This window comes from Agelaius tricolor, unplaced genomic scaffold (genome assembly GCF_023055355.1).
Source record: "Agelaius tricolor isolate 1412-34295 unplaced genomic scaffold, bAgeTri1.0.p SCAF_20, whole genome shotgun sequence".
Classification (NCBI taxonomy): domain Eukaryota; kingdom Metazoa; phylum Chordata; class Aves; order Passeriformes; family Icteridae; genus Agelaius; species Agelaius tricolor.
Window position 1 is genome coordinate 4526297 of NW_027269280.1, and position 15176 is coordinate 4541472.

Consider the following 15176-nt stretch of genomic DNA (forward strand, 5'->3'; position numbering starts at 1 on the left):
CAGACAGGCCTTGGGCAGTGTGTGATCACACCAGGAACAGCTGGAATGGGTTCAGAAGCAGCTCTTTGTTACTGATCTTTGAAGAAGGAAATCCCTTGCATGAAAAAAAAAACAACTCTTCCTTCAGAGGGTTCTGTGAATTTTGTGAGTCAGATCTGAGCCCTCAGTAGTTGGAGATTTCCTGAGCAGCCTCAGTGAATGCTCTGACATCTCCTCAGGCAGGTGGTGTGGAGCAGCAGCAGCGTGTTCTCCTGCTTGATTCTGTGCACTCCACTCACCCTGTGTGCCCTGGGAGAAACCTTCACCTGCTGAACCTATTTTAGACCTTGTTCTGTGCCCAACAACTCTCTTTTGAAGATGTTTTGTGGTTATCTGTGCTTAACATGTCCATTGGTTGGACTGCTCCATGTTGGACTTGGCCAGGAGAGCCCTGGCTATGGCTTTACTTTGTTTTTTCCCTCTTTGGTGTAGGGAGATCCTTTGCAGACATCTTCATCCTGGATTTTTGTTTGTACAAATCAAAAACAACCTGTAACCATCCATCTTTTGCTTGGCTTGATCCCTTGGACATAAACAAATGTAAAGAAAATTGTTTTAGTCCTTTCCAGTGCTGTAGGAATTTCCTGTTTCTGTTTTTTCAGTTTTTCCTTCTCCATTGAGTTAGAAGGGAAGTGCTGCAGGATTATGGACATGGGCTTGCAAACAACCTTGTGTATTTTTAGCTGGTTTCCTCAGCTTTAACATTGATAGCTTTGTTTTACACTGAAACAATTCAAGGCACAAAAGCTGTGTATGTTCAGGATGTTTAACTGGGCCTTGCTTAGGTTCAGGAGAAATGGAGTTTGGAGGACAAAACAATTGGCATTTTCTGAAATACTGTTGTACTTTAGTTGTTGCAATTATGACTGGTAGTTGCATTAAAATTGTTTAAAAACTTGGAGTAAAAATTTTATTTCACAGTTACCCTTATTTACAGATTCTTATTAATTTGAAATAATGACATGCTACTGCAAAAGTGCCCAGAATCCTGGGCAGAGAAAGGATGGTTGACTTTCTGATTACAAATAAAATGGGAAAGTTAATTTCTTTTGCTGATGCTGTCAAGGATCACTGTGGCAGTAGAATGGAAAAATTACTCTGGCAGGTATAAACAAGTTTGTGGAGCATTCATTCAATCATGAAAACTATTAATGTGTTTTCTTTATCACAAGGGTACTTCTGTAAGGAAAATAAGGAATGCAGATTTAATTTTTTTTTTTAACTTTTTATCTCTGTTTAAAAAAAATGACTTTTTAAAGTAGCCATTGATGGGCTCTTTTATGAAATGTTTTTGCACCTTTCTTTAAAAACCTCTCATATCAGTGTGTGCTTGTGTAAACGTTCCTAGTATTGATGCAGAACCTGTTGCTTTCACAGCCTCTCACTATTCACTGGTTTGTGAGGCCTCTGGGGGCTTTTAAAATTACCTAGCAGAAGGAAAAAGTAGGGAATTTCAGTCTCTTGTAGATGGTATGTGCAAGGGGAACACCTTTAATAACAAGGTTTCTCTGCAAGTTGTCCAAGATTGTGAATAACCTTTAATTTAATTAGAACTGTAGCAATGAGTGTAAGTTGCTTAATTTCAGTAGAAAATGAAAGTAAGAATAAAAACCAAATATTTGGTGTAAATATTGAGATACCTGGGGTTTCAGGTTACAAAAGAGATTTCTCTGTATGGACACTGTCCAAAGTCCTTGTGTTCAAACACTCCATCCATTCCACTCTTTTTCTCTTGGTTTTTTTCCCTTTTTCTTTTGACTGTGGAGTGCCTTTCTAGAGGTGAGGCTGTTTGGGCATCTCCGTGAATTGCATTATTATATCACCATGAAAATTTTAAAAAACCCCACAAAACAGAACAGATAGCACAGCCAAAGACAGAATGTCTTGGTGGTTTTAAGTGTCATGGGAATTCCTGGATTGGAATGGTGGCAAGCTGGGTATCTGCCATGGAGCAGCTCCTCTGCTCCATCTGCTGAGCTCTGCTCTCTCTCTGCCAGAGGTGCAGCCAAGCATTTTTGTACATTAAATGAGAATTGGAAGGTGATATGGTAAAATCTTCATGATGGGGGTGTTGCATGTAGTAGTAAGGAATGTTTGCTGCTCCTTCTCGGAGTGTGACAATTCCATTGGCAAAACGCAGAAAACAGAGGAGGCAAAAATGAGGAGCCCATAAAGCCATGAGTTGTTTGTCATGTCTGAGGAGGCCAAGAGTAATTTAGTCTGGAGCCGTGCAACCGAGCCCAGCCCAGTGCTGCATCTTTAAATAGTCCATCATGCCAAGCACAAGAGGTTAAATTAAGTTCTCTTACTAATGAAGCAGAAGGAGAGTTGGTGTGGAATGCAGGGCTGGGACAGCCTTACAAGGGCAGGCTCTGCTCTTGAGGGTGTCACAAGGTGGGACTGGAGCTGCTGTGGTCCTCACAAGTGCTGGGTGCTGCTGTTTGTAGGTGGGATGATGGCTCAGAAAATCCTTTGGAAATGCCTGAATTAATGCGAATTGCTAATTGGAGTGATTGGGGGAGGGGGTGATAGGAGGAACCCATCAGAGAGTGAATTCCTGACTGAGGTTGCCACAAGGGAAGAGCAGAAACTGTTGTCACACTTAGTCCAGACTAAGGTTGCCCATCCTGTCCCATCTGCTTTGCTGGCAAAGGATCCTTCAGGGGACCCAGCTGAGGTGAAAACTGCTCCCAGGTGTTCTGGTGGGTCTTCAGCTGGATTTCCTTCCCCATTCCATGGTGCTGGGGTGGAGCTGGTGGCAGGGGAACCCCATGGGCTGGAAGGACTCACACCCATAGAGAGGCCCCAAGTCCCCCCTGTCCCTCCTGGGCTGTGTGTGCTGTGCTCTGCTGCTTTCGGGCCTTCTTTAAATTGACCTTGCAATCCCACAGAGTCATTAACATAATTACACGTATTTGAGAGCAGGTGAGGCTCCAAATGAGCTGTAAGAGGCTTTTGGAAAATATAATGTCACCATGGAATTTTGTTTTCTACTGAATAAGGGGAGAAACAAGGGTTGTTAGGCCTTTGTGCAGGGTTGTGGTTTTGAGCTGTAGGTGGAATAGATGTTAATAATGGAAGTATCCAGCAATGTTTGAATAACGAGGTCCCATTTATACTGAGGTAATTAGTCATGCAGTTTGGGTAGCTGTGTGTATGTGCTCTGTTTTCTGGAGCTGCAGATCCCTGACAGCCCCAGAGTGAGATAATCACTTGAATTTGTCAAGGGCAGAAGATCATCTTGTGCTGTTCTTGTTCAGGAACAAACCCTCACTCAGCCAGCACTGCTGGGCTGGGGGCCAGTTAGAGAATCCTCCCCTGGGAGGGTGCTGAGGCCCTGGCACAGGGTGCCCAGAGAAGCTGTGGCTGCTTCTGGATCCCTGCAAGTGTCCAAGGCCAGGGAAGCTGGATGGGGCTTGGAGCAGCCTGGGATAGTGGGAGGTGCCTCCAAGGGAAAAGACTTTTAAAGCTCATCTTGTTCTACTCCCCTGCAAGTTTAGCTGAAGTGCTGGAAAAATCTCTTGACTATTTGAATTTGATGGTGAAGGTTCATCTGGATTATTCTCCAAAGCATTTTGCCCTGATGTTAATTGAGGTGTAAATCTAAGCAGTAATTTAGATGCTTCAATACCCAGCAGTGTGTTCACGTGGTGCCAGAAGATCCTAAATTTAGTATTGCAGAAAGACTCAAGTCAGCAGTTTTCCAATCTTCTGAGGACAAAAATTGTATATTTGGTATAACATTCTTTTTCAGGAGAGGTATAATAAAAAAGTAGAATATATTCTCTAGAGCATTTTCAGATCCTTCAAGTTCCACGCACATGTGAGGAGTCCTTGCAGTGAGCTGCAGGAACGTTTTGCTCTCTGCATCCTGGGTGAAATCTGGCTCTGCCTCTCCCCCTGTTTGCCCCAGGTGATATTCCAGATGGGGAGTTAAATTTATGTTCTGCTCTGCCCATCCTGGTGAGGTGAAGGAACTGCTGACTAACTCACATGGCAGCTCCAGGCAGAGCTCTTGGGCTGCTATTTCAGGGGCTCCTGCATCAGATGGAGCCTGAAACCCTCTGGAATGGCAGAGTGCCCCGTGCACAATCCCTGCACTGCAGCAGGCACAGAGCTGCACTTGCAAAGGCACAGATGTTTGAAATTTCACACTTAAATTTAACAGCATGAAAATGTGCACTAAGTCTTAAATTCCAGCCTTGGGTGCAGGATCTCCATAGTTGGTGAAGGATTATCTATAACTCTGGTAGATAAATTTATTTTTTTCCTATTTCTTTACAAATCTAAGAAACACCCTGCTCTTGGGGAATCTGGTCAAAACTATCTCTTTCCATTTCCATACAAAAATAACCCTGCAACTCTTTAAGAGAAGAGCTGTGTGAGGCGGGGGAGAAAAAAGGATTTTGTCTGTTGGCTGGATTTCCTTTGATTACTGAGGGCTTTTATAAGGCTGCTAATTCGCACACATTCAAAACAAATACATTCAGAAATGAGGATAAGTTAGAGAATGCTACATAGTTGTCAGTGAAGTTTTTCCTGGAGATAAGTTACAAGTTGGAGCTGAGCTCCTAAAAACAGGGATTAAAAGGGAAGGCACCCTGTTTGCTCAGGGTATCTTGGGTTCATGCATGTCTGCAAGGCACATTTCTGATACAATGAACCTTACGCAAGAACCATTGCATCAAATGTTATCTAGAAATTTTTTCTTCCATTGAATCTCTTCCTGGATAGTTCAGAGGAGCAGAGGGTGATGCAAGTTCATGGTACTTTGTATGGCAAATTAAGCAACAGCCACAAACCCCCTTAAACAAACAAGAGAGCGAGCAGCTCCCAACGTGCCTGTCTTGCCTCTTTCCCCTTGGTCCTGAACTAGTCACAGCTTGACTTTGGACTTTAAAGTCCAAGCTTACGTCATTAAATCAATAAATCTCAGTTTAACTCAAAGCTTTTATTCCTGCTGTCCTCTCAAGTGGGCTGTTCCCAGGATTCCATGGCTGGTGACACTTGGGGGTCCTCTCGTTACCATCAATCATTTTGGGTTTGTGGTACCAACCCTGTGGTCTCCCAGCAGCTGGGGAGGGAGCAGAGCTTAGGAAAGACATGGAGCCATTCCTCATAAATAACAGGGAATGGTGCAGAAAAGTGGAAAAAACCAGCTTCCAATGGTCACACCTGTTCAGCTTTGGTTTGAGCCTCTGGCTTAATCATTATCCTGTGCTGATAGCAGTCACTGGCTGGGACATGTCCTCTTGGAGGCCATGAATGGCACAGTGAACCAGGTACAGGTGCTGGCACTGCCCAGGTGCCCATTGAGCAGCAGGACAAGGGTGTAGGTGTAGGATTCCCAGTGGGAATCCTCTGGTGTGGGTGTGAGACCTTCCCTGGCAGAGCCACGTTCCCCAGGAAGGGTTAAAATCAGTAAGTCCACGTGACGTATGCAAACTATGAATCATTCCAATAGATCTGTGCAACTCCTGCCTGCTCCGGAGCCAGCAGATGCTGTTCCCTGCGTTGCCATGGGAACCCTGCCTGTACTATAATAGAGCCCAGCCCAGATCCTTCCTTGGGCAGACCTCTGCAGGCTGGTCACCTCCTCATTGTTTCCTCCCCGGAGCACAGGGACACAGAGGAGGGCTCAGCATTCCAGAGGCGGCAGCAGCAGCAGCAGCAGCAGCGTTCTCCTGCTGGTAACCTCGTGTGCCTTAGCAGAGCCAGCCTGGGAGGCAGCCGTGCTGCAAACAGCTGTGCATCCAGAGCCATGTGAGCACAGGAGGAGTGGGGACAGTCCCTGTGTTTGTCCCCCCCCTTGGAAGCAGAGGAGCTGATGTCATCCAGCAGCTCTTTTGGCAGGCTCTGAGCAGCCCCGCGGGGAGGGCTGGACGCGTTTCCCTGCGCGCTCCGCTCCGCAGTTCTGCCCGGGAGAGCTCCAGGATGGCTCCGGAGGCAGCCAGGATGGTGGTGAGGAGGGGATTCTGCTGCTGACAGCCTGCTGCAGAGTTTTCTGAGGAGGAGCTGGATTTATTGTTTAGAAGATCTAATCGATTTGCTGCTAAATGGATTGTATAGGAGCACCAGAACTTTGGTCAGTGTACGCTCACCTGTCGAGTGGCCGAGCCAGGAGAATAAGATTTGTTTTATCCTTCTGATATTTACAGCAGAAGAAAAACTTGGCTTAAAAAGGGAGTTGCTTTTCCTGCTCTGAAATGAGAGAGTGAAAACCTAATTCTCTGCTTGCAAATGGACTCGTTTCAAGTGACTGTGTCAGGATTTAAACATTGATTTATCTCTTTAACATGGCTGAATTAAACATATTTTGATGGAACTCTGCAAAGCCGATTGTAAGTAGGAAAAGTCTTTTATTTTTTCCTACTTGACAAATACCAATCTCCCACCTCACATCTTTGGTTATTTAATTTTAGGAATATGCTGAGGGTGATAGTGCAATGCTGTTTACCTTAGCTGGAAATATTTTATACACGGAATCACTTTTCGCAAAATAAATCAGGGTTGTTAAGGAGAATATATTTTAATTGCTACTGAATATTGATATTTCATCTCTGCTGGAAAAAAAAAAATTAAAAAATGGATTACCTTGGAGACAAACTGACAGTGGCACAAACTCACATGACCCAGTGGATGGGCACAGTGCGGAGATCCTTGCAGGAAGCACTAAATTTAGTCACTACTGCGGTGGCTCATGAGCGGAGTGGAGGGGAAGGTGGCACCAGGACTCCTTTCAAGAGAACCTCTTCCTTCAGGCACTTTGCATCCCGGAGCAGAGAGTCCTTCCGAAGGTTTTCAGTGCGGAGTCAGCAGAGGTTTTCCTCTCTGAGGAAGAGGCAGCCCAGCTCAGAGCCCCCCGAGCTTGTAAGCACCTTTTTGAGACCCTCAAGGGGAAAAAAAAAATCAGTGCAAACCCTCGGGTTTGTTGCAGCATTTAATCTCCTAACAAAACCTCCCTCCTGTCTGCTTTCCCATCTAAAAACAGCCCCCAAAACACCTCCAGATAGTGCTGTCTGTCTGTCTGCTCCCAGATGCTTTCTTCCTGCAGCACAGGTGGATGTTTCCATTTCAAGGTTTGGGGAATGGGAAAAATGTGGTTGATTTTGAAGCAAGACTGTAAGGTAGGACACTTACTGGTCTGAAATTAGAAAGTTAGGCTGAAAGTGGGCTGGTGTTGGTCAGTTCCCCAGCTGGCCTGCATGGCTTTGGGCGTGCTTCAGTATTTGTGATTTTCTAGTAAAAAATGCCTGAAGCTAAATTTGTAAGAAGAGTGAAGTGCTGTCACTGTGCAGGTGATGTAATTGATCATTATTTCCTTCTTTTATTGAAAAATAGGTGTTTTCTTCTCAGAATGCTTCCTACTTCCATGCCATAGAAGCAGTAGGGTCAATGTGGCTTGTGAAGGCTGTGGCATGGCAAACAGGGTGCATTTCCTGGGAGCAAAGGAAAGGTGAAGAGCTCTTGGTTTTCCAGAGCTCTGTGCCACACAGAGCCTTTCCCCCTCCCTTTTCCATTGGTCTCCAGGTTATTTTCAGGAAGGACTGTTTGTATTCCATGGCATGGCAAAGAGGTGGAGGAGAGGCTGATTTCTTGAGGGCTGCAGCTGCCATGAGTTTCCTGGCCATTGCTGACACCCCCAATTCTAGTTCTGGCACATCCTGCAAAGCAGCGAAGGTTTGAGGTGACAGGGAGTGAAAGGGAAGCAAATCTGGTTTATTCTGTTTATTTCATGGAGAGGAGCTGAAACTGGTGATTTAAACCCAGTGTTTGACCAGTGGCTGTGGTTGAGTTGTGTGGAAAGGGGCCCCAAGCTTTGGTGCCAACATGTGGGTAAATCCAAACTCTCTGAAGTGGCTAAAATGTTTTTTGTTTCTTTTTTTTATTATTAAACAAAACAGTTACTCACTGTGAAGTGTAAATACAGGCAGCTCTGGCGGGGTTTGCTCAGGGAATGAGCGCAGGTGACGCTGCATTCCTTGGGCAGGTGTGGTGTTTGAATATGGCACTTTCCACTGCTCTCTATCAGCACTGGGTAGAGCATTTCTGTCCCAGCTTGCTATCCATGTCCTGTTTGGACAGACTGGGAAAGAAAATAGTGTCAAGTAAGCACAAAAGAATGAAGAAGAAAATATTTGGTAACCACTGTTACAGTGTTAGCATGGTGAAGTTCTCTTGTTGTTTTTTTTTTTAAGCTGGTGGTTTAGATTTATTGGAATCACCTGAATGAACAACTCGTGTAGAAGAAGGCTGAAAAATGGGAATGTGAAACCTGCAGAGGACAAATGTTCTGCTGTCCTACCCAGCACTGCTTACAGAGCAGAAATTAGGAGACACAGGGTGACCTTTTCACTTAAGTCACTGGTGAAAGTGCTGGAGCTGCTGTTCCTCTGTTTCAGCAGGAATTCTGCTTGTGCTTGGCTTTATGTGGGAATTTGGTTTCACTTGGGCTCAAACTTAAGGTCTGAGCACTCCAAGAAGTTTGTGGTTGGTGCCATTGTGTCTGTGGTAAACAACTGCTGAATACAGACCTGGAGCTGGTATTTTTTACCTGATTGCAACAGGGTCCTGTCTTAGTCCTTAGAACTACTGACATTGTGCAACAAATAACTATGGAATGAGTAAAAAGTGTGTAATTCATGTAAACTGATTTCTGTGCTGCTTTGGGGCTGTAGTGTAGAGCAGACACTGGGGGCCGATGGAGTTTTTAAAGAAGGAGCAGCCATGCCCATGAACTCCTGCCTGACACAGCCAAGGGCTTCCACCTCCCTTCCCTGCAGCCACTGGTGGAGGACTTGGCATCATACAAAGCACAGAAAGCTCTCCAAATTCAACTCAGGCAGCACAATTTAAGTCACTGAGTAAACTTCTTCACCCTCACATCTGCGAATCCATAGCTGAGCTTGCAGAAGCTTTTGCTTTGCAGTGAGACCTTTTAAATAGAAGCTGATTTTTCTTTCAGGTATTTTGATGGAGTTAATTGTCCATTTTCATCTCATGTCATCAGCTTGGTGTCTTTGTAAGAGGAGCAGAGATACATGCATTAAACATGGCCTCAGATTTAATCAGGGTCTGTCGGTCATGGTTCTATTATAGGTGTGAGATCTGGTTTCACAGCCAGCACTGTTCTAGGTCTCGAGGTTTGTTGCCATACAATAAAACCAGGGCAAGCTGTTTGATTCCCTTGGCTCCACTTATACTGCTAAAAAAAGTAATGGAAAACCTCAGAGGTGTTTCACAAAGAACAGCAAAGATGAATTCTGGGGCTGAGTGTGGTCGATGTTCTTTACCTAAATTGCTCTGATACATGCTAAAAATAACACCTAAGTGCATTTAGCAGTGGTTTGCTCTTGGTGTACTGGGCAGTCTAAGAAAATGTTGTTTTCATTCAAAATTCATCTGGTACTTAGTTTGGATTCAGTTTTTAATTCCAAAATAAAGGTGGAAGTGGAGTGATTTGTTTGATACGTGTGTCCCAGATGTGCTGGGAGGCCACTTAGTCCTTTTGAGGGTTTTTGCTGCATCCCACAGCCCTTTCCCTGCTAGAGGCTGAAATTCCCATCCTAGTTTTTATTCGTCTTCCCAGATGTTTTATTCTAAGCTTGTACAGCTTGTTGCTGGGGAAAGCTGGTGGACTCTGCCTTTTCCTATCAAACAGGATATCTCTTTCTGGAGCAGGGCAGGGTCCTGGTTTGAGTTCCACACCTGCATTCACCTGGGCTGTGTCTCTGCTTATAAAAGAGCTTTGATCTGCAGTGCCTGTTATGTTGTACCCTAATCTATCTGCAAAAAGTTTGTCCTTTGTGGTGAACATCCTTCAACAAATGATTTGTAAAGAGAAATTACTACAAGTTGGCACTTTGATTCTGAACTTGGAATAGGTACAGGCCCTACGGTGAATAGTTGCTGAATTGTTCTGCCCTAATATTCGCTGAGAACACAGTGAGTTGTTCTCAAAAATAATATTTTGGTACTATCAGTAAATGGAATTTTAATCTTTCAATTTAATCTTTAAATTCCCAGGGAGCTGTTGGGGTAAGGGGAAGCAAGTTTGCAGCAAGCAGGCTTTAAAAATGAGTTGTTTGTCTTGTTTGGGGCTGGGGGGAGGAGTGAAGCTGTTCAGTTTAATTAATGAAGATACAAGGGCCAGTGCTGAAACAGTTCCTGCTTTTTCATTCTTAATAACTCCTCTTTGGTTTAACAGGCCATGAACGTAGCTGGCAGATAAATCTGGGCCAGAAACCCATAGTGATGGGCATTTGGTGGCTGCCTTTGTTGTTCTCTCATTATTTTGGCAGGAATAATTATTTAAACGACTTTACTCTGTGATTTCACTTATGCTGACTGCAAGGAGTTGATTTTTACCATGCTCTTAAACAAGAAGAAAATAGCATAAATGGATTTAGAGCTGATATTTTCTGCTCTTCCACCTTGCTGCCTTTTTTTTTTTTTTAAGCTGTAAGTGACAGCTTTCAGGGGAAATAAATTGTATCATACAAAAACTTCTCTGAATGCAAGCCTTAGAATCATAGACTCCCAGGAGAATTTGGGTTGAAAGGGGGCTTAAAATGACCCAGTCCCACCCTCTGCCATGGGCTGGGACACCTTGCAGTATTCCAGGTTTTTCCAGCCTGGCCTTGGTAACTTCCAGGGATCCAGGGGCAGCCACAGCTTCCCTGGACACCTGTGCCAGGGCCTCCCAGCCTCCCTATCCTGGCAATCCATTTTTATTGAAATTGGTAATATTGTGAAAGTTTTGGGAAGCACTCCTGGCGTTCACTGGGGGGTGACTGTGTGTGTGTTTTGACTGCTGTCTCCTAAAACATCTCCTGAGCCGTGTGTTGAGCAAGTTTCTTATTCACTTGTTGTCAGGAAATCCTATCACTTTCTCTACATCTTTAATTCCAGACTTTAAGCTAAGGAGGGCTTTTTTTCCCCAGAAATGTTTGTTTGAAGTTTAACTCGTGTCTCATGTGGAGAGACGTTAGCTGTGTAGAAGAGCTGTGAAATGCAGCATTTGGAGTAGGAGGTGTTGATTTCAACTATGCAGCTTTTCAAAAAAAGCAAATCTATCCCCTCCTTGGCATCCCAGAATGAAATTGCCTTGTTCTGGCTTGTGCCTCCTGCAGTGTTGAAGTCGAGGGATCCTGTTCCAGGTTTTATTAACTCTGGTGGGAGTTACACGTGCCCTGGGCAGAGCCTGGATTCCTTCTCACTGCTCAGGATCTTCCTGACCCAGCCTCTGGCTCCTTCCTGCTGCCTTGGCTTTCTTAGGGCTTCATTCCTTATCAGCTTGGCTGCCTCAGGCTGAAAAGGAAATTTAATCTGATGACATAGGAGAGATTTTAAAGATGTTCCCAGCTAGTTCCTGTGCTGTGCCGTGGTGTTGTACACTCCCACCTCTCAGAGGAAGTGCTGTTGTGGCTCACTCAGCCCTAGCAGGGCTTATATTTAGAATTAGATTTTCATCTGCTTTTTTGCACATTGGGTCAGCCTCTGCTCCATCTTCAGCCTTGCCCTGAACCACCTGACCTGTGTGTGGTGAGTGTTCACAGCCAGGCAGAGCAGCTCGATTTTCAGAGTAGAAAAAAAATGAACAAACTCTCAGATGTCTTTGAAATCCTCTGTGGAATGAGGAGGAGAACAGCACCAGGAGTCACGGCAGGAGCAGGGAGCTGATGTCCCTGCATGGTTGTAACCAGATCCCTGGCAAAACCAACTTCATCTGCATTCCTCTGCCCACATTCTCTGCTGTGGCCAGAATCCATGCAGGGTGGCCTTTGGGTCTCTCTTTGGTGCTGCAGCCTGTGCCAGGGCTTCACCACCATCACAGGCAAGGATTTTTTCCTAATATCTGATCTAAACCTGCCCTGTGCCAGTTTAAAACCATTCCCCTCCAAATTCCCTCTCTCCTTTAGTACATCTGTAATTTTTGCTGTGCCTTTCCAGGGAGAAGGGGTTGGGATTCAGTCCTGTGCAGCAATGGGAAGCAATGGAAATGTGGAGAATTAGACCAGTCACCCTCTAAAAACAACTCCTGTTTCGTAAGGGAAATGCTGTCAGGCTTTAGCATCAGGGATGTAATTGGTGGTTGGGTATCATATCCCTGTGGAAGAGGCAGGCAAAACTCACATGGAAAGGCAGCCCAGGGTTGCATAGCAACAGGGAGGCTGTCAGGCCTGATGGCATTTATGAGATGCTTGGTACTGTGGGACTGGAACGTACTCCACTGCCCATGGGAGAGGGAAACATCCATTATTTAAAGGATTTTTGAGCAGAGCAGTGGAGCTCCTTAGGATCTGAGAGAGCTGAATGTGCTGTGTGAGTGCTCACAGTCACATGGGGCACACGTGTGTTTCTCCAGGCACTGTTTGTGCATTCAGCAGCAGCAGCTCCAGTTTTTCACATAAAACCAGTTTTTCACATAAAACCAGCAGCTTGTGCTGCCCAGCCCAGGATGCACCGGGGCCAGAGGGATCATGGAATGGTCTGGGTTGGGAGGGACCTTAAAGCTCATCCCATTCCAGCCCCTGACAGGGGCAGGGGCACCTTCCACTATCCCAGGCTGCTCCAAGCCCTGCCCAGCCTGGCCTTGGACGTTTCCAGGGATGGGTAGGGGAGCATTTCTTCCTGACATGGATCTGAACCTGCTCTCTGTCAGTGGGAAGCCATTCCCCCTTGTCCAAAGTGCCTCTCCAGCTCTCTTGGAGCCCCTTTAGATACTGCAAGGCCATAGTAAGGTACCTGTGGAGCCTTCTCTTCTCCAGGCTGAACAACCCCAATTCCCAGCCTTTCCTTATGGGAGAGGTGCTCCATCCCTCTGATCATCTCCACAGCCTCCTCTGGACTCACTCCAACATCCCCCCCTGTGCTGGGACCCCAGAGCTGATGCTCCACCTGAGCAGACTCCACAGCCCCTCACTGCCATCTCCTTACCTGGCTGGGTCAGGCTGAAAAGCCCTGGAGGTTCTGAGATGGATTCATTCCCTTAATGCTGTCCCTGCTCTTGGGGCTAGTCTCCAGGGATGGGGCAGTGCTGTCCTGTTTAGGGGTGTTGGGGAGGGTTGGGGAGCCTTCCCTCATGCTGGAGGTCTGGAACTCATCCCTGGGCTCAGCTGGGCAGTTCCTGGAACTCTTTATCTGGGGCTGCAGCAGGGAGGGTGGGGGCAGAAGGTGCTGCCTCAGCCTGGAGCATTCCCCCAGGCGCTGACTCCATTCAGCAGTTAATGAAAGCAGGAGTTGGCTGATCTCACCAGTCTGAATCCCACCTGATTGCTGGGAATTGAGAGGAGCTGGAGCCATGACTTACTCCTTATGGGCAGCATTCATTGGATGGATAGTAAGTACAGATGGAAATCCTGGGATCCTCTTCCCACTTGCTGTCTTGGCATTTGGGTACTTCCAAATTAAAATCCGTGGGCTGTGACCCTTAAGCTCTCTTATTGTAATGGGGTTTTCAGTGTTGGTTGGTTTCAATCTGATGTTATGTCCTGATAATTCTGTTAGTGCTCTAAAATATATAATTCATCTCTAAGTCCTTTGAATTCTTAGAGTAATTGTAGAATAATTTAGGTTATAAAGGACTTCTTGTGCTCATCAAGCCCAGCATCTCATTCAAAGCAGTCAACTACAAAATAATATCATAAGATATGAATTGGTGGAGGTCTGTTGCCCTCTTCCTGGCATGCTGCAGGGGAACAGCTGGAATACTTTTTGGGATTTGTAAGGACTTGTGAGCTCTGCTAAAATGCAGTGTCACACTTAAGGGGCTATTTGACCACATTTTTTGCTTCTTTAATTAAAGTAAGCAGAGGGAAAAATGGGGGGAAAAAAGAAAAAGCAGCCCTTTTCAAGAAATCAGCACCATTTTTTCTCTGAGTTGTATATTAACAAGGCAGATGGTCAAAACTTCCTTCCATTGTGCAGTTCCTCTTCATACCCAACCCATGCCAGTGGAATTTAGCTCTGAACATTCACACTCAAGCTGTGGGCTGTCACTTTGGCTGGCTGATGTCTCGGGCTCCTTGGCAAACAAAGATATTTTTGAAACTGTCTGTGCAGCTTCTGACTCAGGAGATCTCTCAGAGCTCTGGTTCCTCCTGTGCCAGGTCTTCATTTCCCATCAGTGCAGGAGGGTTTTGCACATTAATGTCTGCATTGACCCAGAGTTAGGGGTAATTTTGGGGCTGGTGGGACCAGTGTTGTGTGTGCATCATTTTCAGGAACGGGAAATTGCAGGAGTAATCAGCCCTGGAGTGTAGCCAAGCCCAGCTTAATTCCAAGGGAAGACTGAAAGAGGCATAATCATAATGGCTCATTTTAGAAGAACCAGAGGCAAAGCAGGACACAGCTCAGCTGCTTAATTTTATAGAAAAATTAAGTAGATTTTTATCCCTAGTTCCTGGTGTAAGAATTGGGAAGTTAAACATCAAAGCTTGGATAATTACAGCATTTGAAACCTGAATCAGGCATGGGTTTTATTTGATTTGGGAGATTTTTCTGTCATCGTAAAATAGAAAAGTTCTAATTTGGGTTTATTTTGTGTGCTAAAAAGACACCAGACCCCTCTTTACTGCTTTCTCCTTTGGGATTATTGGTTTTCCAGTTTCCTGAGTATTCTGTTTATGGAGGAAACGTCTGTACCTTGCCTGGCTTTGTGTGTTGACTGCCTTGAGTCTTTCAGGAGTGTCATGACAATAATAGCAAAGAGATCTTCAAAAGAAAAGCTAAAACTCTTCATTCTTGCTAATAATCACCTTCTGGCAAGGAAAATCTTCCTGGTTTGTTGTCACTTCCTTCCTCAGCACCCCCTCTCCTCTGAGCTGCTGCACAGGCTATAAATTGCTTTTCTTCACTGCTCTCAGTGCCCCCAGCCAACACCTCCTCCACCAGCCAAGGAGAGGATCAGCTCCTCTTCCCACTCCTTATTTTTCTGCTTGGTACCTAGAGAGCATTTATTTTTTCCAATTAATCATTTGGCACCTTAAAAAATACGTGTTGAAAGGGCCTGTCAGGGACACAATCATCTTGAAATAAGCAACTTCCTCCAGGAGCAAAATGAAATAATGATTCTGAATGTAACAAAGCCTTCAGAACACAGAGAACTCTAGATTTCCTAGAGTTTGCAGTGTTTT

At 45.3% G+C, this 15176-nt stretch overlaps 1 protein-coding gene and 1 long non-coding RNA gene across 5 annotated transcripts in view; one reads left to right on the plus strand and one right to left on the minus strand.

Moving 5' to 3' along the window:
* KIAA1671 (KIAA1671 ortholog) overlaps positions 1-15176 on the plus strand; it is a 65436-nt gene that overhangs the window by 37652 nt on the left and 12608 nt on the right. Inside the window, exon 1 of one of the 4 annotated variants that reach the window (XM_071445237.1) lies at positions 6411-6909. The exons of 2 other annotated variants lie outside the window; for them this stretch is intronic. In XM_071445237.1, the coding sequence (XP_071301338.1) occupies positions 6625-6909 (285 nt within the window). In that variant the 5' untranslated portion in view covers positions 6411-6624. Of the gene's footprint in view, positions 1-6410; positions 6910-13230; positions 13382-15176 lie in introns of those variants that run through there. One more of the 4 variants, XM_071445239.1, reaches the window with a different exon arrangement.
* Positions 6544-13106, minus strand: LOC139598639 (uncharacterized). Its single transcript, XR_011681967.1, has 3 exons — positions 12979-13106; positions 7952-8125; positions 6544-6929 (listed from the first exon to the last, which is right to left on the minus strand). It is a non-coding gene; the product is annotated as an uncharacterized lncRNA (long non-coding RNA).